General features: G+C 40.1%; 1 protein-coding gene across 9 annotated transcripts in view; it reads right to left on the reverse strand.

The window, feature by feature from the left end:
• Positions 1-22,427, reverse strand: part of LOC120790469 (LIM domain containing preferred translocation partner in lipoma) — a 179,126-nt gene that overhangs the window by 15,907 nt on the left and 140,792 nt on the right. For 8 of the 9 annotated variants that reach the window (XM_040128013.1, XM_040128008.1, XM_040128012.1 and 5 more), the window contains 3 exons: positions 20,289-20,467; positions 17,377-17,497; positions 9,943-15,718 (listed from right to left, as the gene is read on the reverse strand). In XM_040128013.1, the coding sequence (XP_039983947.1) occupies positions 15,590-15,718; positions 17,377-17,497; positions 20,289-20,467 (429 nt within the window). In that variant the 3' untranslated portion in view covers positions 9,943-15,589. Of the gene's footprint in view, positions 1-9,942; positions 15,719-17,376; positions 17,498-20,288; positions 20,468-22,427 lie in introns of those variants that run through there. The other variant, XM_040128011.1, reaches the window with a different exon arrangement.

Here is a 22,427-nt window from a genome sequence, read left to right on the forward strand (position 1 = left end):
CCACCAAATCCCCCCCAAATCCCCTTAATCACAGCTGGTTGAGCCTGAACAAAAATACTGTTAGCCTAAATCACTCACTGAGGAACGTTTGATAAACTGGAGACCTCAGTCTGAGAGAGGATGCAGGAAAACGGCCAGATCAGGTTAAATTGACGGCTTAAATCTGTCATACAGAGCTGAATCATCAGTGTACAGTGGCAGTATTTCCATGCTGTACAGAGACGGACAATCAAATGATCATGTTGTGTTGGCCTTCATTTTATTTTTGCTTAGGGTTAGGGTTTTACAAAATGATTCAATGTATGTGGAAAGATGACAGACAAACATTTAGAATTAAAAGCTTTTTTCTCTGATCATTTTAGTTGCTTTTTGAAACTGACAGTTACACCCACTTCACTCAACAACTGGCTAGGTGTGTGGAGATGAGAAAGCAGGCAGGGTTTGAACTTCTCTCTCTATCTTTTTTCATTCTGGACTATTTCTGTCACGTTTAGTGTGTTCAAATGATCCTTATGGCTGCCTTCGAGAAAGAACTGTCCAAAAATGTGAGACGATCCCCCTATTTAATCCATATTTGTGTCTCTCCCCTTTCTATGATGGTTGCTTTTCACCCCGCAGTCGATAATGGTAATTTTCAAAAAGCTAAAAACACGTTTGCCTTGCGATGTGGTCACACGATAGGTTGTACACACTTGATGGTTTTTAGCATACTTACTGTAGGAGTTCACAGTCTTGCTAGCAAGGCTGAGCTCAGGCACAGTGGTGGTTTGAGCTAAATGCTAACATAAGCATGCGAACAATGCTAACATGCTGATGTTTAGCAGGTACTATGTTTAACCAATGACTGTATATAAAGATTGACAACGTGTCTCCACTGTCTCCCACTGTACAAAATTGAAGCCAAAATGTCCCAGATATGGGCACTGCCATCTTGTGCTGGTGATATCATTTGGAGCCAGAGTCTGCGAAGTAGTGATCAGTAGGTTGAGCTGCGGTATCGAGGTCCTGCCCATACAACTGCCAAACTCAATCACGAGCACACACACAGCTGTCAATCATGATGTCACACCCCCTTTGTTATGGCATTAAATAACTAATTAAAACCAAACTTATCAGAAAAATTTAAACTTGGATATACATCAGCTTGATAAGCTAAACCTAAAATGACAGAAACCATCTTTGGGAAAAATTTATTTGACATGTGCTTTGGTTTATAATTTTTTTTTTTAACCTATACTGCAGCCAGCCAGCAGGGGGTGATTGAGATGTTTTATCTTCAGTTTTGGGGAGCTGTTATGTCGTCCATCTTTATATACAGTCATTGTGTGTAACATGTTCATCATCTCAGTTTAGCCTGTTAGCATGCTAACATTAAACATTTGCCAATTAGCACTAGACACAAAGTACAGGTGAAGTTGATGGGAATGTTGATACCTCTAGTCAGAATCCAATCACTGGACAAACTGAAATTTTGACCTGATGAGGGCGCTAGATGAAAATCAGGGGATCACCTGAGTTGTTACAATTCATCCTGTGAGGAACATTAATATGTGTCAAACATTTGATAGTAATCCATTTAATAGTTGTGGAGACTTTTCGCTTAGAACCACAAATTTCAACCTCATGGTAGGGGAGGAAAAAAGTCAGATGATCAGGAAAAGTTTGATACATACATGACATGTGAATCTCTATGCAGAATTTTTGCCAATCCCTCAAGTAGTTATTTCTAAAACCAAAAAAAAAAAAAAAATGGTCACCCTCTGGTGTGGAAAGAGAAAAGAAAGAAAGCTCTTTCATCTTTCATCCTCTGGGGAACATGAATATTTGTACCAGATTTTAATGCAATCCATCAAAGAGTTGAGATATTTCAGTCTTGACCAAAGTGGTGAACCAACCTACACTGCAATCCAGCTAGAAAAATTAGATCTGCAGGGGCTAAAAACTCAATATTTAAGACAAAGTGGAAACATGTGAATTAAAAGTTTTGCATCGAACCAAGCAAAAATGTTAAATATTACATAGAGCTAGCCACCAGACTAAGCAACACGTTGTATAAGGCTATTGACATCAGTTTAACAGCACCACAGAAAGAAAGCATAGAGATCAGCATGAGAACTTTATGACAGAAAAGAGGTGCACAAGTTCATGCATCTGAAGTCTCTTCTTCAGTAGTTCAAGCCAAAGAGGCGGAGTTGGATGAGTTTGGAGTGTCTGAGCAAAATAGTGATGGGGGAGGGAGGGGCGACAAGATGATGTGAATAATTTATCACTGATGTTTCCACTGCCTTTGTTCTGTATCCAAAGGATCCAGGTTTTAAGTTTTAATAGCATTTGTGGCTGGACTTATTATGTGTGATCAAATAATTCCTAGGATTATAAAATAAGTATTCTTTCCTTCTTTTTTTTCTAGCATTGTAAGTTATTGAGGCCACATGGGTATACAGCCCATTTCTCCGTACCCATTCACCCTCTGATTTTAATTTTGCAGAACATACAGATGTGTCTTGGGTATTTCATTGACTACACACTCATCGAAGCTGTTCAATCATTCACTGATTTATTTTTCAATCATTTACTTTGGCAAAAGTTCACATTATTAAGCCTAAGTGGAAAAAACTGATGGATCCAGTAAAACAGTAAGTTACACTTGTTAATTCTTAATCTGTCTGTGTAACCATCTTGCAAGACTCCTTTGTTGAATGTAGTATGGTGAAAGGAGTGCATCCAAGCAAGTTATGCTAATCCGCTCTTATGCAATCTTCATGCACAGTTTTTATATATATTCGTCTTTTAAATGAAAAATGGTGGCGATGGCGAATGCACAAGTTTTACACTACAAAGATAGATTTCTCTGTTGTTAAAACAAAACAAAGGCATTAGCTTGGGAGCTGGCATTTGAGATAATTTTGGAAATTGATGTTATCTTGTTAAAGTGTCATTATCACATGGGTGATATGGTAAGAGAGAAATTCAAATACAAAAACGAAGCTGACGTGATCAAGAGGCATCTCATTCTATCATCTAGTGTTAACAGTGGAACTCTGTGATGTCTGGAGTTTCCAACACTTTGCTTCTGAGAGAATTCAGGCACCTCAAACACACATTTATTCAAAGCTTAAGAGCTAAGAGAGAGATTGCCAGATGGATGTACGCAGGCTTCAGTGAAAGGCAAACTTCTGAGGCAAAATTTCAATTTTACGACCTCCTCTGAAGAAAAAAAAAGGAAAGTGAAAACACGTTATCAAAACTGCCTCAACCAGAGAAGTATTGAGCTTTAACATCATTGCAAAGGGTCAGTTATATCAATAAATATGAGTCCTTGACATGCTGCTCTATAAAGAAAAGAGGAAACATCTCTTTTTAAAATAGGCGTCACCTGAACAGGCTGATGACCAAATCTGAAGTATTCAGGTATCAGAATATTAAAGCACTTGCTGTCTACAGTGATTCCCCTCCAGGAGTACTTCTTGTACCCCTGGATGGGAATTGCTGACGTCTTTCCCATAGGTCTAAATGCAGATGTCACTTCGTGACACATGGCCAGTTGAGCAGTCTTTGTGACGGAAGCTCCTGCCATCCGTGCCCAGACAATGAATCCTCTTCCAAAGTCACTTAGATCTTTTCCTCTTGCCATCTTGATACAAAATCAGAATCGACTGGGCCTGCTCAGCATTTTTATACACAGAGCCGCAGAGCATGATGGGATGTTAATTTGCTTAATTGTACCATGCAGTGCACCTGTGTGGAAGCATCTGCATTTGTTATGTTTCTCCGCTCTTTCATGTTTTTCCTTTAATTTGTCACCCGTCTGTATTTGGAACATGACGGGTGGTGTGGATGAAGGGCTTCTTGAGTTCATCTCATTTGTGGGGGTACATCAAATAAAAATAGCACCTGTTCAGTACGAGATTCTTCTTCCCACATGACATTGTTCTTGTTTGCACTATGATATAACACAAGCTTGTATGTAAGCATAAAAGCAGCCTGGTTCACGTGGAAACAATTGGCTCTATCGCTGTTAAAATCTTATCTGTGTAGGTTCAGGTGTAATTGGTAGCACTCAACAATCCCAGCGACTGTCAAGGTACCAAAAAAGTTGTATTCATTTTGTGCCCATTGTTTCTCGATTCATATATATCCTCAGCTGGCTTATTCAGTTGGCCTGCTTTAGTGTGAGAATGAAAATTCACACTGAAACACAAGGTTTTGCATTAAATCCACAGACGACTCCCTGCCTCTTACCCTGAGGTCAAGAGGTGACAGCTCAAAGAGCGCCTTAAATCATGAGAACTGCTTTACCTTTCAGTGGAGCTGGAGAAACGCACCTAAACTAAGTCAGTAAAGTCTGTGGATTTATCCGGATCTGAACGTTTCCCCTGTGTTGCATATAAATCAGCCATCATTCGCTTTGACTCGTGGATTCATTGTGAGTCTTTCAGGCTGTGGCAAGAATGGTGAGGGTGAGTGATGGTTGGGATGTGGAGAGAGGCAAAGGGTAAGAAGCTGCACTGCATTATTACCCTTTTATAGTGTAAAATAAATAGTTTAGGTTCAATATTTTAAATAATAATAAGAGAAATTCCTCTAATAATCAAAGTTACAGTCAATAATCGAACTACATTTGAAGTCAAACCTCACTGTTTTTACTGTTCTGTTTACTGTAATGTTCTTTGGCAGAAAAATAGACAATTTATATTTAATTTTCTAGCCTGTGAATTTAGAACTTGATGAGTATTTGAAACATGGAGCCTCAGGATGCTCCACTAACAACTGGGATATAAATAACATCGATCTCAATGAAGACAATGAAACTATAACTGGATAGGAACAATAACAATATATCTAATATATACTTATTATATAATTGCTGCAGCACTATCAAAAGAATAATAGGTTTAATGTACAGCATATTTTAATGAGATGAGATGACCTCTGTCATCTGATTAATTTAAAATCTAAATTGAATATAATTCCCACTCCCATTGCCTTCCTCATTTTTTGCTATTTTATTGTTTAGAATAATAAATTGGCAGACTCTGCAATCATTTCTTTACCTTTCCTCCTCTTTCTCCTTCAATCTTCTTCCTATCCAGTCTACATCCTCCCCTTCCTCTTTTTTTCAGGTCAAGTCATATTTCCCATCTACAATGGTTTGTAGAAACAAGTTACAAAAGTGTTACATATTACCTCTCGACACCTTATGAACAAATAGCATGTTAAATATGTTAAATTAAAAATGATGTACTATATTTGTAGATCACTTGGTAGCCTTCATCCAAGGAGATTGTAGGCCTACAAATCAGCTACCTATCAGCAAGTGGTAAGTGATAAAAGAAGATTTGGCGATGACGTTTGCCTGTCTGCTCTGCTGCCCGGTCTTTCTTTCTGGTCTGTTTCTTATTCACAGTTAAAAACGGGGACATTTCTGTGGACAGCTCCGGCTGGGAACAGGCCACCAAAAACGGGGACTGTCCCCATTTTTGGTGGCCTCTCCCGAGAAAACAGTGCTGTGTGGTCACAATACATTGACAGCACTTTTAAAGCCCCTGTATTTCTGCAATATATACACATGGCAACCACACAATGGCTAAGATTAAAGATAGTGGTAACTATGTAACCATGGTTATTATGGTTATGGTTTTTGTTTGGGTTAGGCGACAAAAATACTTTGTTAAGGTTAGGGAAAGATCATGGTTACGGGTAAAAAATATGCTAACCTTAACCGCAGGTCTTTGATGGGACAAGAGCTCTGGTTTCCTTCATTAAAGCCAGACGAGCTTTATGTCTGAATGTCAGGATACTTCAGACTGACCGGCCAGCATTGCATGGCTATGGGGGAAGGCATTTTGCTAGCACGACTAAATAAATTACAGTTTCTGCATATGACCTTCAGTACGACAGATTATTCAGTGAGTGACTTTGTACCAAATACCTTTTGATACTATTTATTAGTTATCAGTTAATGGGCGATTTTGTAACTGTTCCTGATCAACTGTGTCTTATATGAAAGTGGAATGGTCCACTTACACCGATAGAAGGGACTTGCTCTGTACATACGCTGTATTTATCTGAGGCTCAACTGGAAAAACTACTCTTCCCTGTGATTACATATCAGGTCACAGCGCTGCATCATTATGCTGATAAATTAGCATCAGATCTAATGAAATTAACAGCTACTACAACACGGTAAGCTAGCCGAGCCATGCAGCTGTAAGCTAGTAAAAAGATTGTCTTTTTAATGTTATATCTGTGGTGGATGTGGTGTTGCCAGGTCGTACAACCTCCTCAAAAATCTGGACGTATGTTACCAAATTTGAGAAATAGCAGGCTGTGGGAACCAATCAACACTATGGAACAAACGAATAAATGGACGGGCCACGTAAGGTCAATACTGAATTCATTTGTGATTCACGCGAGGTATTTTTTATTTGTACATTGACTTGTTATTGCTGTTTCAAGAGAGCAAACAGTGTATTTAGTAGTAGATGTATATTTAAGTCATTTTAGCTCTACCAAATTCCCTGTAAATGCTCAGTCTCTCTTGGCCCGTTGCTCAGTAAGTAGGAGTAGATGCCTGAGGAGAGGAGTTCCAAATAGTGTCGATTGGCTGCAACAGTTAAGCGGGAATAGAGAATGACTGTAATCTGAAAGAGAAAATAGAATTCAATTGTTAACTCTGCTGGACTCTGCCCATTGTCTCTTCCTGTGTGTGTTGGAGTATTTGAATGAAATAACAATATGGGGACAGATATTCTCTTTGAGCATTGTGTAACTGTAACTTAGCAACCGGTATTAGAGCATTTCTAATGGATCTTAGTTATGAATGGACACCCTTTGGCAAAGCACAGCTACTCAAAGAAACGTTATCGGTGTGTGTGTCCAATGTGTCCAATGTGTGAATTCGATTTTGTGTTATTTTGTGAAAGATTTTTCGAAAGACGTATTGATAATTTCGCTCAAAACAAATGATCTGCACCAAATATAAATACTACAGTACCAAGCTGTGTTTTATCCCGCTGAACCAAAGCCTTTGCTATCGCTGGAAGTTTAACAAGTGTTCACACCACAGCTCACACGCCCTGGATTAAATCATTTACCATTCATTAATTAATCTCTATCAGACAGTAGGTAGTGGAGTCTGCCTCAGGTCTTCTGATAACTTACAGTGTCCAATGCGGCTCCATGGGTGCAGCCGCTTCTTATGGAAATCATGATCACATTTGTACAAGCTAACCTGCCGCATGTATCAGCAGTTACTCACCACCTTTACACTCTGGAGGGTAGCCCTCATTTGATGAAAGATACTTAAGTAACAGGCTACTAATGTGTAGCTCTGCTGCTTGTGGCACCAGCCGTACATCATCCCAACCACGGTCTGCAGTCCATGTGCTGTACCTTCAATTCAAAATATTACTTCAAAAAAAAAAAAAAAAAAAAGTTTGATGTTGCATTTTCACCTTTACAAGCACAAACCACGTCTCTGAGAGACCGGTTTTAGTCGCTGCTACAGCTTTTCACCTCTCTGCTGAGTGCAACGGCCTGATAATGACTCTTGGAGCAAAATCATTTTCAGCTGAAATTTCCCCAGAAAACAACTTCTACAGTAATTTTGCAACGGGCACCACATATGTACCTTCTGGACCTCCCAGTTGTACCTTGTACTTTCTGGAACCGGAAGGAAAATAACCCTGACAGTCTGCACTAACTCAAGGTTCAGTTAGTTAAGTTAAAGCAAACACTTAAACTTTTATCCAGTAAAATCTCCTGTTTTTTTTTTTTTTTAACAGATAAAAGTACTTCTTTTCCTGTACATTTTAATGCCAAAGAAATGTGTTTGGTGTTTATTATTAAATGTTAATGAATTAAGAAAAAGAATAACAATCTGGAGTGCAGCAGTCTTCAGCAGCAGAATATTAGAGGAACCAAATACAGTTCACATAAACCAGATTGAATGATGCTTGTAAACTGCCAGAGGTAAAATTTTCATTTTACATGATTGCAGTTGTTTTAGAAACTCTGCTGCATGGATAATGGCACTTAAAATGTTTATTGTTCATTTATGAATGAGTCATGCAAAATTAAGAGCTTTGCATTAGTCTGTAATAAAGGCACAATAACAGGAAAAAGTTTGGTTTATGGGCGACCTATGACACTGTCTGCAGCTCTGATAAAGTCTGTTTTATTTCTCCCAAATTGCAGTTTCTCTTCTCTTTATGTAGCACTGAAACAGGAATGTTCTTATTCTTTAAAATGTCTTGATGGAAATAAAACAGTAAGTTATAAAGATTTGTGGAACCCTTGTACTCTGCAGGCACCTTGGCCAGTCCTTGGATGCTCACAGCCAGTTGTTGAACAAGGCAACATAATAATGGTTTCAAAGTTCTACCGAGGGCAACACTGACTCAGTGGTTACATCACTGCCTTTAGCCAACTCAAGGACGCACAAAATCAATGCTCTTGATGCAAATGCACAGTGGGAAATCACTTTAAAGCTAATAACATTAAGCTCAGAGCACTGCAATGTCGGCCCACATTGTAATGTTATGTAAATCTGACCATATGACAACTTCATTTAAATTACAGTGCGCGAGATTATGCATGATAGTGGCCCATTTTGCTCCCTTGTGCTCATCCCTGCTTCCTGGTAAATAATTCAGACCATAATTCTGCGTATTAGAAGAAGACATTCAAAAATGCCGAAGCAGGCCCCCGGAGACTTAACGCTGGAATTTTATGCAGAGGAAGAAATTGGTGGGTACATCATGTTGGCTGGAGGGCCCATCACTCATCAATTTGTTTGTAAACAGCAGATTTATGTGCAGTAAAGCAAGTCCTCAGCTAAACTGCTGGAGGGCTTTTCATTCGCAGACACACGCAGTATTGCCTGCAGCATATTTAGGAAAAAAATTACTAGGAAATCTCCATGTTTGCTGGCATGCCAAAATCTTCAGTTTACTGGCAGAGGAGTACGGGGATGAATACACGTTTTACAGTTCACAGTTCACGTCAGAGGCTGGAGAGCAATGAGCTGATGATATAAGCACTTTATTTACTGTAAGCATCAGGCTGGCTGTGGATAAATATTCCCGCTTTGAATTCTAATGTATGTCACTTGTCAGTGACAGGAAGAAACCCCGCTGCCACTCTGTTTCAGACATTTAATATAATATGGGTTTTCTACTTTTGTCCATAGAGATCACTTTCTCCCGCTCTTACGTTTCAGATTGCTGTTTAAATGTAGCAATCTGCAGGAAGGAAATGAAATGCTCAGTGACTTACTGCTGATATGTGGCACACAAGTAAAGATGACAAATGGAAAGGATTAAATCAAGCGGGTCTTGGAAAGGCGACAGTAAAAAAAAAAAAAAAAGTCTTTCAGGAGGTCTTTAAATTATTCTAACAACTCCATCAAGCCCAGCAGTAAGCATACTTCATAGTTGAGTGCATTTGCTGATCGTGGCCAAAAAAAAAAAAAAAAGAGGAGACTGCAAACTGTATCTCTGTGTAATTAAACTGCTGTCCCAGAGTGTAGGATTTCTATTAAGCAGGTGATTCCAATTCGTCTAAAGAGCGGTTGGGGAGTCACAGCATGAGACAGGAGGAAATGAATCGGAGCTGTGTAAGTACGGGGCATTTGCTGCCACTGAAGGGCTTTTAAATGACTCTTGAAAAGAGTGAAGTAGCCCTGGGTTATACTTGTTGGGAATAAATCTCTTTCATCCGCAGGTAGGCTGCTCAGGAAGTCATTGGGAGGTTTCAGCGAAGCACGAAGAGAAGACAGAGAGAAAGAGCTCATTACCAGGGAAATCCAATGGGCCAGGAGCCAAAGGGCGAGTGTTAACCAGCGACGGGGGATGGGGCTTTGCCTGAATCAGAAAGAGATTTTAATATTTTCTCTTGTAATCCGCCAAAAGACTAAAAGCAAACAGGGATGCAGAGACGAGATGCTATTGCAAAGCTTTTATTGAAGAAGAAAAAACAACAGTTGACTACATGCCCCTTTCCAATGATCAAGAACAGATGAGATGCTTAACGTTAGCAACAGCGGGTCAAGCTCTCTGAGGCGAGTTTCACACTCAGCACCATTTAAGACTCCACTGCTGTAGCCTTAAGCACCATTCCTGATATGGATTTAGAGTTGGCCCAAACAAAAGGGATCCTGTATATTTACTTTGGCAAAGACAAGTAAACAAGGCAAAATCTTTGAGCGTGGCACTGCGAATTATGAAAAACACAGCAACAGTTTAGTGATTCAATATTGGTCAGCCAAAGGCACTTTTACAGACATGGGTGGAACAGTGACAGTAGACAACACAAATACACTGAAAAAACAAACAAACAAAAAAAAACTTTATTCTTTTTAGCATCAAACTTTTTGAGAAGATTCTTGTCAGATATGATCCCACAAAGATGTGTGATGTGTCCACTGACTGTCCATACAAATCCCACAAACTGGAGATTTTAATGGCTTTGATGGCACATTGACAACCTGCAGTGGAGATTAAACTGTGCTCATGGACCAGAGCAGGGTACACTTTGTAAAAAACGTGCTAATAAGCTAATAGTACAACACTCAAACACTTAATTTGACACTTTTAAACCCACAAAAACTAGTCATCAGAGTTAGTATCATTTCTTTAGCGAGTACTGTGCAACTTGCAGCCCTTAATTTAAAAGGCGCTTGCTAGCTAATCAAGCTGTAAAAGCAACATTGACATATTATAACCTTTTACAGCTGGTATGGGGAACTATAGCTACTGTTTGTGACTGAAAACAAGAATAATTAGATGTGTTAGTGTGAACCCAAACAGTAAAGTTGAGGGGACGTAAAACTCAAAACAATGAGCTGAAGGATGCTAAAGAGGGAGAGCTGAGTGGAACTGCAAAATGGGACTGTCACCAGGAGCGACGCCTTTCACATTACACTTAGTTATTTCATCCATTGTTGTTATAAAAATACTGATTAGTGCAGCTTTAAATTAACCCACAACCTTTAAAGTTCTAACACAGTAATGTTCTCTTTTCATCAACTGCATTAAATTCCCTTTACCAAACTGTTACAACAGGTCTTTTTCTGGCACATAACATTGGCATTTCTTCTCAAACCTGCACAAGGTTTGACCGTGCCCTGTAAACAACATTTTTAATTGATGGCTGCATTATATGTCACATAAAAGAAATCTACTATATGTTTCATTGTTATCATACAGAATTATCGATTTAAGGGCAGTCAACAGTAAGAGGCAGCTGTGGAAAGCAAACTTTCTGCAAAGTTGTGAACTACATCTGTACATAGATGTTTAATCTGTAGCTCACAATTAATGTACGCTTCCTCACTCTGTCACTAACTAAGTTAAATACAGCACTGGAATGATTCACAGTGTAGTGGTCGTGCCTGAAAGCACAGCAAATGTCGATACTACATATTGCTACAGTATCGCAGAAGCGTTTTCCTGTTGAGCGAGAGAGAGTGAGCCAGAAGTGGATCTGAATTTGGCTTCAGTAAACTTTGAGGACATTGTAGAAAACTTAAAGGTCCACTTGCCGGCTACGGAGCTCGCAAACTATCACTGTACCTGATACCTGAACTAGAATTTGAAATGAGCATCACTGTACTACTTTCTTTAATTCATCGACTGCAAGGATGAGAGACTGTATTCTCTGCCTCTTAAGTCACTTTGACATTTTCATTTGCGTTTTCATCACAACATGTCAAACTCCAGCTGCATCTTTAACACCGCTGTCCAATTATGCGAGCGGGTCAGAAGACCCTGCATCGACCTTTAAACAACTGCCAACACGAGATGCTAACTTAGCCGGGTCCCCGGCAACAACTCTGTGAGCTGAAACCTAGCAACATAAGTGACATATTGATATATGGAGTGTGTATTTTTTGTCCTCTGTTGCCTAACAACTAGCGGTTATCAGATGTGTTACTGAGCCAAGTGTCAAATGGCCAAAATAAGTATGGGCATGTGAGCCCTTTTTTTCAAAGCAGAGGAGATAGAATAAGAAACGCAGACTTTAAGGGCTAATAAAACTATAAAGGATGCTCGAGATGGCTGTGAATATCTAGCTGGAGTTTTGTTTGTCTTAAAGACACATTACAGTTTCTTTATCAAGCATTGCACTCGTCTGATATGATTTTCTAAAGCTGTAAAAGTTTTGTTGTCCTTTGTTTTTGTATGTGACCAGATGAACTGTCTGGCTAAATATGCGGCTTCAAATATTGATGAAAAAAATTCCTCGGGATATGGAGTTTAGGTTGCCTAACCTTCTAGAGGACCAGCCTTCACTTGCTTCCTGCTCGAGGCACGTAAGGCTGGTTCTGTCTGTACGTACAGTATGTCCACTAACCGCATAAAAAGTGTCCAGCCACTGTGCTGCCATCTCAACTTCAGCTCAAACACAGGCTGATGTGCAGAATTTCCACGGTGTTTTTAGGGAACATTAAATACTCCATTAGACTTTAAATGGTCAACAGTTTTCTCTATTTCTATGTGGGATGACTCATAGCAAAGGTCTGATTAATGTGAAATTATTTGTCACTGTTCATTTATTAACGGGCTTATTAGCACAGTTATTTACAGTGTGTTACCCTGGTTAAAACATGGCCACAGTCAAACTGATCCAACGAGTCTGCCGTCACCAGATACTAAGTACAACAGGTACAGTATATAGAGATTTTTTTTTGTTTGTATAATCGCTTTTTTGATATCCAAATGACAATAAACACAACTACTTAATGCGTGAGGAAAACAGCAAGGATAAGTAAAGAGAATTCTCTAAAAATTATAATTATAATGTTCATAATGCATAAATCCACAAACTCAAGACATCTGTAATCTGGGCTGGGAGATACTCTGTCTTGCATTATGCAGTTGACTGTAAACCAATCCAACTAATAAACTGGCAGCCAGTACTTATGAATTACATTGTCTTAGTTGTTTAAAGGTACCCTGTGGAGTTTTCTTGCAAACATTCACATTCACTATTTCTCACCAAAAGGCATTGTGTGTATCCTTGAGGCCTAATAAACATGTTGAATTCATTTCCATTCTCCTAAAACATTTTTTATTTGCAAATTTGTTTAAATATTTTAAATCATGCAGTGTTCACACCACTTTTTACTAGTGTGTAGTCCTTTTTCCTTAATGGCTTTCGCAGGTGCATCGCTACACTTCTTTGCACGTCACTGGCACCATTAGTCAGTCAATCAGTGGAATAGCGTGAAACCAGCAGCAAAAAATGTGTATCACATCATCCGTGCATCCATACAGCCATGGGCTGCTGAATGCTTGACACTTTAAAGGCCCCCCCCCTACTACATAGGAGCAAGACCCCCTAGATTGAAAGAGGCACAAAACCTCTATAGTCATTTTGCATCTCTTTGTGGTGGTTTTGTGTCTTCGTAGTAGTTTTGTTTCTCTCCGTACTTGTTTCGGTTCATTTTGATGTTGTTTTATGTCCCTTTGTAGTCGTTTTGCTACCTACTAACCATCACTTTCTTACTCTGGTATAGAGGGGCACCAGGGAAGGCAGGATTCACACAAAAAGGGGACCAGCTCATAACAACATTGCTGCATAGCGCTACAAGTGGCCAAAAACTCCACAGAGTACATCAAGTGTCGCACTACTTGTAGTGCTGAAGTAATTATATTGAAGTAACTATCAAATTGAGCAGTCAAACTACTGGTCAATCACCCTTAATGAAACAAATAATACAATTAGTCATATTTGGGAAACTCTTAAGGTCCCTTCTTCGTCCCTTCATCAACTCTAAATAGACACTAAATATAAAAGACGAGTGTCAATGGAACAATCAATCAATACTGACATACAGCACAGTGACACACAAAGTCACAGAGTACCAACAGCATAGGTTTGATTTAAGGATTACTATAAGGACACTTATGCTTTAATCTGTACAGGTAAAATATTTCCTTATTCATAAAATTTCTTATAAAGTGTCAATGCAATTAACATTAAAAATTGCATAGCCATGTCCTATCCATTGTCCCTGCCAGACTGCTTACAGTACAATCACCGATCTAATCCCTGGCATGGTAAATGAGGAGATCTATCTGCTCAAAAACTTTAGCATTAAACTCAAATATAAGGCCGTATTTATATGAATGGAATGTCATGATTGTACTGTTCAGGCAAACAGAAAATAATCTACTGTATAAATCAAAGCAAATTCTATAGGAAAGTCTAAAGAAAATATTGTGTTAAAACAGGAAATTGCATTCAACAGCTTCCTACTGCAAATTTTGTTCCTGACACTGAAAATGACTGTTTGTGATTCCTCTGGTCCCAATCAACACACTGAAGGTAAATACTTAACATAGCTGCATATAAAACAAGTACAGAGGAAATATAGCGGTTTAAATTCCATTCTTTGGTGTTTTGTAATATTAAGCTTCAGTGTGTTATTTTATCCCTCTTTGCGGAGTGTCAGTGGACTTGCACTGCAGTAAAGATTAAAGAATAATCTGCATGTTCTTAACAATCTACTGTATGCTCATGGCATTCCTAAATACTGCTAAATCTACAGTCATACAGACATCCATCCATGATGTCTTCACCTGCAGGGCAGATGTGTCAAACATTTTGCATGTTCTGGTGGAGTCTGACTACATTTTACATCACGAGAACCAGTCAGCGAGGAAAATTTGGGCCTGCATGCATACACGCTTGGATGTGCACTGTGGCTGAAAGATACAGGGTGAAGATGATTATGATAGGAGATAATAACACTGAGTGATGATGTATAATGTAACTGTTATGTGATGGAATTGGAGTGATTTTAAGCAGTAGTTTAACATTTGGTGAAATATGCTTCTTTGCTTTCTTGTTGAGAGTTGGATGAGAAGATTGATGCCACCTTTATATCTGTACAGTACCTGAACATAAAGACTGGCTCTGTCGGCAAGTAACAAAATCCGCCAACGAGCACCTCCAAAGCTCACCAAATAACGTGTTGTATTGTTTTTTTGAAAACAGAAGTCGAAAACAGGACAAACTGCGGCTTAACCTGGGGTCATGTGGTGGACCATTTCTTGACCAAAAACAGCTCTTACCCCCCCTGAAAAACCACAAAAGAGATAAAACAGTAGTGAGCTTTAAGGATACGGTCAGGTGGATTTTTTAAAACTTGGGACAGAGTCAGGCTAGCTGTTTATAGTTCTTATGCGAAGCTACAATGTCCACCTGGTGACTGTAGCCTCATATTAAGCGTACAGAGTCGAAAGTGGCATCAATCTTCTCATCTAATTCAGAGCAAGAAAGTGTATAAACATGTTTCCCAAAATATCAAACTATTCCTTTACCAGCAACACAGTTAAAAAAAACAAAGTCTCTTCTGCTGTGATTGTACCGAGTCAATTAATAATGTATGCAGGTGAACATGTTACTGTAGGTGAATATATATATAGAGGGATATATACGTGTATGCTGAGGAATGCAAGCGTCTGTGGATGGGTATGTTTGCGAGAGAGAGAGAGAATGAAAGAGGGAGAGACAGAAAAAGAGAGAGAGAGAGCGAGCGTTGGATTATCACAGTGGAAGTGACCGGGCGGCGGGTTGTTCAGAGGTCAGTGGTGGCCTTGGCGGTGAGGGCCTGGATGCGGCTGGTGTTACAGTTTTTGCAGAGGACGTGTCCGTCCAGAGGGTAGCAGCCCTGGTTATCCCCCTCTGAGAGCAGAGAGCCACAGTCCTGCAGGACACAGATACTCTGTTAGTCCACAAACACAAACAGAACCATTAGCCATACTCACCGAGCACACACACTTTCATACACTCGCTGTGCTCCCGCCCTAAACGAGGCATTTACTGCTGTTTAGAAACTATCAGCCTGTGTCAAGTCACAGGAGGTTCTCCGCAGCAAAGGCAGAATTCTGGTTTTCTATGAGCTGGTGAGTCTGGAGGGGCAACAACGGGTTATTACTGGGTAACAGTCAGACAAAACCCATTTCTTAGACTTAAATTTTGATCATAAACGGTTTTTTTTCTTTGGAAGTGTTTATAGCTGGAAAATACAATTTTGTAAGTGTCATTATAAAATTCTACTCCCCCTTTTACAGATTTTAAAATAAAAAATGGTTAATTTTCTTGTCAAAGATATTACTACAAAGTTTGGCCTATTGCTAGTAAGCAGTTACAACCTTTTCTTATGAAATTTCTTAGCCATGCTAGCAGTGTGGCTATATGGATGGCAGTATCGGTGAATTATCTAAAATATTAGTTAGATGGATTGTCATGGAATTTTGTACAAGCCCTCAGAGGATGCATCCTAATCGTGCTGATTCCCGGACTTTTGCTCTAGCGCCACCATGAGGTTGACATTTGTGGTTCTGAGTTAAATGTCACAACAACTGTTGGATGGTTTGCCATGACACTGGGTAACGTCACTCATGTTCCCCTTCAGGATGAATTGTAATCGTCATTTTGGTGATCCCTTAACTTTTCATCTAGCGCCATCATCAGGGGTTGTGGTGGTTACTTGACAGTGCCTGATGAAGGTCTCAGTTCCATCGAACCATCGCTCTATTAACCGCCGCTCTTTTGTCTGACCCCTGGCCTCAGTTTGATTTTTGACCTAGCACCTGTGAAAAACTTTACATGTTTTTCAGCTGCTGTAAAACTTTTGTTATTTTTTTGGTTTCTTGTTGTTTTCGTGCTTAGTGCGCTCTAAACTCTGTCTTTTATTTCACACACACAAATACACAGGCACACATTGCTTTTGCATTATTTTCTCATTGTCTGTGATACTGGGTAACACTTTCAACATCTCTCTCTCTCTCTCTCACACTCACACACTCTCTCACACACACACACACACACACACACACACACACACACACACACACACACACACACACACACACACACACACACAGAATTACAACTCCACCTACTCATGTCTCCCTGGTGACAAAATTCTTCTCTTGTTGAGCCCCTTCAGCTGAACTAATCTGCTTTGCTTTCATTTGACCTTTATGTCTGCCAAACGCTCTGTGTTCTCACACTGGCACGGTTCTTTGACAATGTGACACGTTACTTCTCTTTTAGCTGAGCACGTAATGTCTCAGCGCAGCTTATCAGACGGCGAGCGGCAGCTGACTGATTGGTTACTATTTAAGTCCATGAACTTTGCAGAGGAGCGATGGGAAGCTATTTTGAGGCAGGTAAGAGAGGAATGATTCTCTCGTCTCGCTGAAAAGGTGACTTGTGGGACAGGTATGTAGATAATGCTTTACACCTTAATACCATAATGACTGTCACCTGCAGCTGTGCAACATGGGACATAACCGTAACCATTGCTAATTATAGGGAGCTCACATACCAGGAGAGATAAACACATAGACCGCATACCTCACAGCGGTAGCACTGCACATGGAAGTCACGGTCCAGGGCCACAATACGGACAGTCTCCTCCTGGCCTGGTGCCGGCATTATAGGCTCAGAGCACACACAGCAGCGTGGAGCAAACTTCCTGTGAGAAAGAACCAAGAGCAACAGAGATTAGCTCAGAAAAATGACAAATATTGTGACATAATGTGACCTTCAATGTGACCAATTTGAAACAAACGTCATTTGTGAGAAGTTTAGTGAACTCTTCTCTTTCACTATATTGCATAGTGAGGCTTCTGGAGACTGTATAACCGTCATTATTATTTTAGTTTAATACGCCTGTTACGTTCTAGATTAAACAATTAATTGTTTGGTCGCTAAAATGTCTGAAAATGGTGAAGCATTCCCATCAGAGCCTTAGGTGTGTGGAATGTAGGTATGTGTTCAAATTGCTTGACTTGTCTGACCAACAGTGAAAAGCACAAATTTATTTAATTTACAAACAGAGAAAAGCAGCAAATGTTTCAATTTTGCATTAAATACTGTATGTCTATGTTCAACCAAAAAGTGTCCCCTTGTTTTGTTTTAATCATTTTTAGAGGTCTAAAAGATTAAAAAGATTATCCAGTAATTCACAAGAAAAACAAACACAAAAAAAATAAAAAAATTAATTTGCCGAAATGGGTTTTTTCTGCTTTCCTCTCCTGTCAAAAACCTCATGACCCCTCAGATTTATCTTGCAACCCCTTGCGGGTGTCCCAACCCCAAGTTTGGGAACCACTGGACCTACTGATCTATCAACTAGTTGTTACAGTTCATCAAACTAGAGAGAAAATGGGATATATTATAAAGAACAATTGTAATAACACATTATGAAACAATTACTTTAAAGGAAAAGGCAGAACTTGTGCATTTTCCCTGTTTTAATTATTTAAAAGCTCTAACATCGAAGAAGCACTAAAAGCTACATTTGCTCTTCTCTGAAATATTTCATGTAAATAGAATATTTGAGGAGCAGCTAGGAACAAATATACTAGGACTTTTACAAATATCATAACTGACTCTCACAAGAATATTTACAGATTAATTCTTAAAAACCAGTAACTCTGGAAATCCCTTCAGCAGGAAGAGGTCTATCTAACCATAGGATCAATGAGGGTATGAAAAGCATGCTGAGATTTCAGGTCCTGTCAGGTGACCAAAGGCTGGGTGGAGATTTCTTCTATTCCACATGCTTATTCAGTGCCTGAGAATGAGGAAGTGAAGGGGTTGTGTGGCTTTGGGGAACCACAGCCATACAGTATTAGCCAGAAAAAAAAAGAAAAAAAAGAAAGAAAAAAAAAAGGCTCAGGTTTGGGCATGACTATTCCTCGACACAAAGGGCTGCACTGCTGAGGTCACACTTGTCATTTGGAATTAAACAACAGCCCAGTGCAGTTACTCCGCAAGCATGAGTTGTGCACTCACACCAAGAACCAGCTGTTTACTTCTGCTTCCCTTCTGGTCACTGATTAAAAGAACATTTCTGGTAAGGTGGCGGTTATGCAATCAGTGCGTGACACAATGACAGGAATTTACTATCCATTTCATTTCTACAGCTGCAGCTCATAAGGTCATTGGACTTGGGAAATTTATTGAAGTATTTCCCGAAAAGGACACACTAAGATCCTGTATTGATGAGGCTTAAATATAGCTGAATTTGTTAAGCCAGTTAAGGATTTTAAAGCACCATAGCTGACTTTTTTGGCCACTTGGTGGCAGCAGAACAAGCTGTAAAACCAACATATTATCGCCCTATAAAGTCGTCAGTAGAACAGTAGAAACATTCATTTGTTATGTTTCTGGCCAGAGCTGGTGAATGTGAATGTAATTTTAATTCTCATTTTAGCTCTGTTTTGAAATGAATTCTGGCCCTTCTACTCTGCTATGCTCACCAGCTAGTTGTTACTTTGTCTGTCAGGGAGAGTAGAGTGGATTTATCAGAGCCTTTTCACTAAAAACAGAAAGTGAGAACAATTATGTTGAAAAACCAAAACAATGAGCTGAAAGACAATGAAATGCTCCATAGAGCTGAGGGGAACTGTGATAGTCAAGTAGGAGTAGAGTCCAGTGATAATTTTTTAATGATTTTGTCACTATCAGCTTTTCTCATACTTAATCATTTCCTCCATTGGAATTTTGGAAATATGCTAGTTTCTTGCCTCATTGGAAGTTGTAGAGAAGATGTGCTTAGCTTAGATTGGCAAAAACACTGGAACCAGAGGAAAACTGCTAACCCCTAGCATCTATTACGGGCCCTTGCCTGCTTTTTATTAAAATCTGTCTTGTTTATTTAGCATGCTAACACAAAAGTGTGGTTGTAAGTGCATTAGCCCATTAGCTGGACACAGTGACTGAATGCAGCCCCTCAGATGTCCTGAGCTCAATGTGGGGTTGTAGGCTTTGCACAATGTCGTAACTGAAGAAACAAATCCGGGCATTTCTTGGACTGGATGAAATTTCAAGAAGCCTGCTAGTTAACAAGCTACGATATATGCAGTACACAAGACAATTTTTAATTTTAATTATTTGAAGGCTTTGAAACAGGAAGAAAGAACTTTCCTGACAAATGTAGATCCAATATTCACTCTCCTTTTACCTTTGTGTTGGTCTCCAACAACTCCTTAGGGAAATATGTAACCCTATGTTCGCCATCTAGTAACTAACTTGGTCTGTCTGTTTGGTGCTGGGAAGGTAGCATATAGTTGGTATATCAGATTTTTTTTCTTTTGCTGAAAACAATGCCTGCTGTGGCTAGAACGAAGGTTTGATGGGAGCCTGTCGTAAAACTACAGAGTTGGTGATAATTCTTGTTGAGTTCATCAATACAAGTGACTCCTTTCACCTTATACATGGTTATTTTTTCAAATCTGATGAAAACCTTAATTACATACTTGTGAAAGTCCTCAATGCAGTGGATGTGGTTGGAAGCGTCCACAGTGAAAGGGATGCCATCCAGGCTGCGGTGGCACACCACACAAGTGAAGCAGTGAGGATGGTAGGCTTTCCCCGTAGCCCGCAGGATGCGCTCCATGATGGGCTTACTGCAGATGGTGCAGGTCTCAAGGGTGTTCTGTAGACACAAACACACAAACCCACAGACACCCACATGATTACCCAACAAACTTGATGATGAATGTAGTGATTCTGATGAGTCATTTCCAGTTGCCCTTTACAATCTTGTGTACAATCAGCACTCATTTACTAACACATTGTAAACTATTGAAAACCTTCCTGCATTTCCTTGTGATTCTAAACTTCCTGTTTCCGGTGTTACACTTCACATGGCTCTGTTCCCACTCGAGCTTGTGCAACAAATAAATCCGCACTCAGGACCTTTAGCTCGGCTGTCCTCAAATGCCTCTGAAGCTGAAAGAATCTGATTAGCACTCCCCTCGAAACACAAACACAGTCATTTATCAGCCGCCCTCACCCACACTCCATCCTCCCATATGCAAGAGTGTGAGCTGTAAATATTTCCACTTTGTGATGACTGCGGGTTTTCTACAGCCAGGCGACTGGGCAAGTGGCCCACGGGGGGACGTTGCGGCCGCCTACCTCTGACTTATCTGTGGCATCTCTCTTCTTAATATCTGCCGGGAGACGCCATTTGTTATTTCGATATTTTATAAATAATGACTGCCTCTCTAAACAGCAATGCAATTATGGGGGGATGGATATATCATGTGAGGGTGATCAATGTGTGGCCTAATGTGGCTGTGTGAGCTGATGGGCTCCACTGTCTCTGCTTCTCGCTCAGGCATTTCCTGGATCTCTGTATGTCTCTGTTCTCCCCTTCTTTCTGCGCTTGGCTGGGCTAAAGAGTGCACGGTTCAGCTGTTCCCATTGGCTCCCACTGTAGTAGCAAGCTGCCTCAGTGTTTCCAAACACAGCTTGGGGTGTGTAGCAACACTGCGCTGCATCATCGGCTGCCTCCCAGATGCGCTGCCGGGCCCTGCCGTTTAAAATGACACTTCTGTGACCGCTCGGCCGAGGTAAACTCCCAGCCATCCACTGTCCGGCTGCGGAGCACACGCAGTGACATTTGTGGTCTATATGCTAATGAGCGGAGCAGCTTTAGAGGATGAGGTTCATTGAAACCACAATGTAAAATGGTTTCTGACATGACTCTGCGTAATGTGATTCTGTGACTACTCCTTCTCAAGCCTCCTCACAACACCATCATGTACAACTGAAGATGAGAGCAGCTGATGTATGACTAGAGGCTGGAAAGGAGTGGTTTGAAAAATGCCCGTTTCTTCAAAGCACTCCTGGAGAGGCATTATTTCATGAAAAGCAATGTGTGCAGACAAGCTCTGGATTCTTCTTTCTTTTTTTTTTTTTCCTCTAAGACGGTAATAGAAATAAACATTATTCCCAGGGCAACATTTGTGTATAAACAATGTCCATATTGCGATCCTGCTCAATCCTGGAAGTGGAATAAAGCCTTTAATGAGCTCGCTGCACTGAGCCCTTGAGGTTTACCTCACGCACGCACACAGAGGCAGAGTGAGGTAGAGGTAGAGAGGGAGAGAGAGAACATATTCGCAACCTGAGAATCTGAGTAAGATACCAGGGCCAAACAGCACCAAACCATCCTCAACTCTTACTCATCTGTCTGCATTTCCACTTACTTATTCTCATCTGCCCTTCATGTGGGAATACCTTGCCCTTGTTTAGCTTAACTAGAGCATATGATTTCACAGCACACAGTTCCTCCGGGCCATTGTAATGAGTACAGTACTCAAAAGACAAAATTTCTCTCTTTCTCCCTGATGGTAGGATTCTATGACCTCAATTCATTCATTCTGCTCTGCCTCTGTTGTTTTTTTATTCACTCGTGACTCCTTTTATTTGGTATTAGGTAACATTTATTAGCCCTGTTACACAAACCTGGGTCTGATGTCAAAAGAGAAAATGTACAGAGTTTTGGTCTGCGGTTGGGTAAAACCTTCACAGATGGTTTAGGAAATTCTGCATAAATCACTTCAAGCCCTCTCTGTCAGACATCCAGGTCCTTTGCAGTTTGCCAC

The sequence above is a fragment of the Xiphias gladius genome, chromosome 6, assembly GCF_016859285.1.
Source record: "Xiphias gladius isolate SHS-SW01 ecotype Sanya breed wild chromosome 6, ASM1685928v1, whole genome shotgun sequence".
NCBI classification, from domain to species: Eukaryota; Metazoa; Chordata; class Actinopteri; order Istiophoriformes; family Xiphiidae; genus Xiphias; species Xiphias gladius.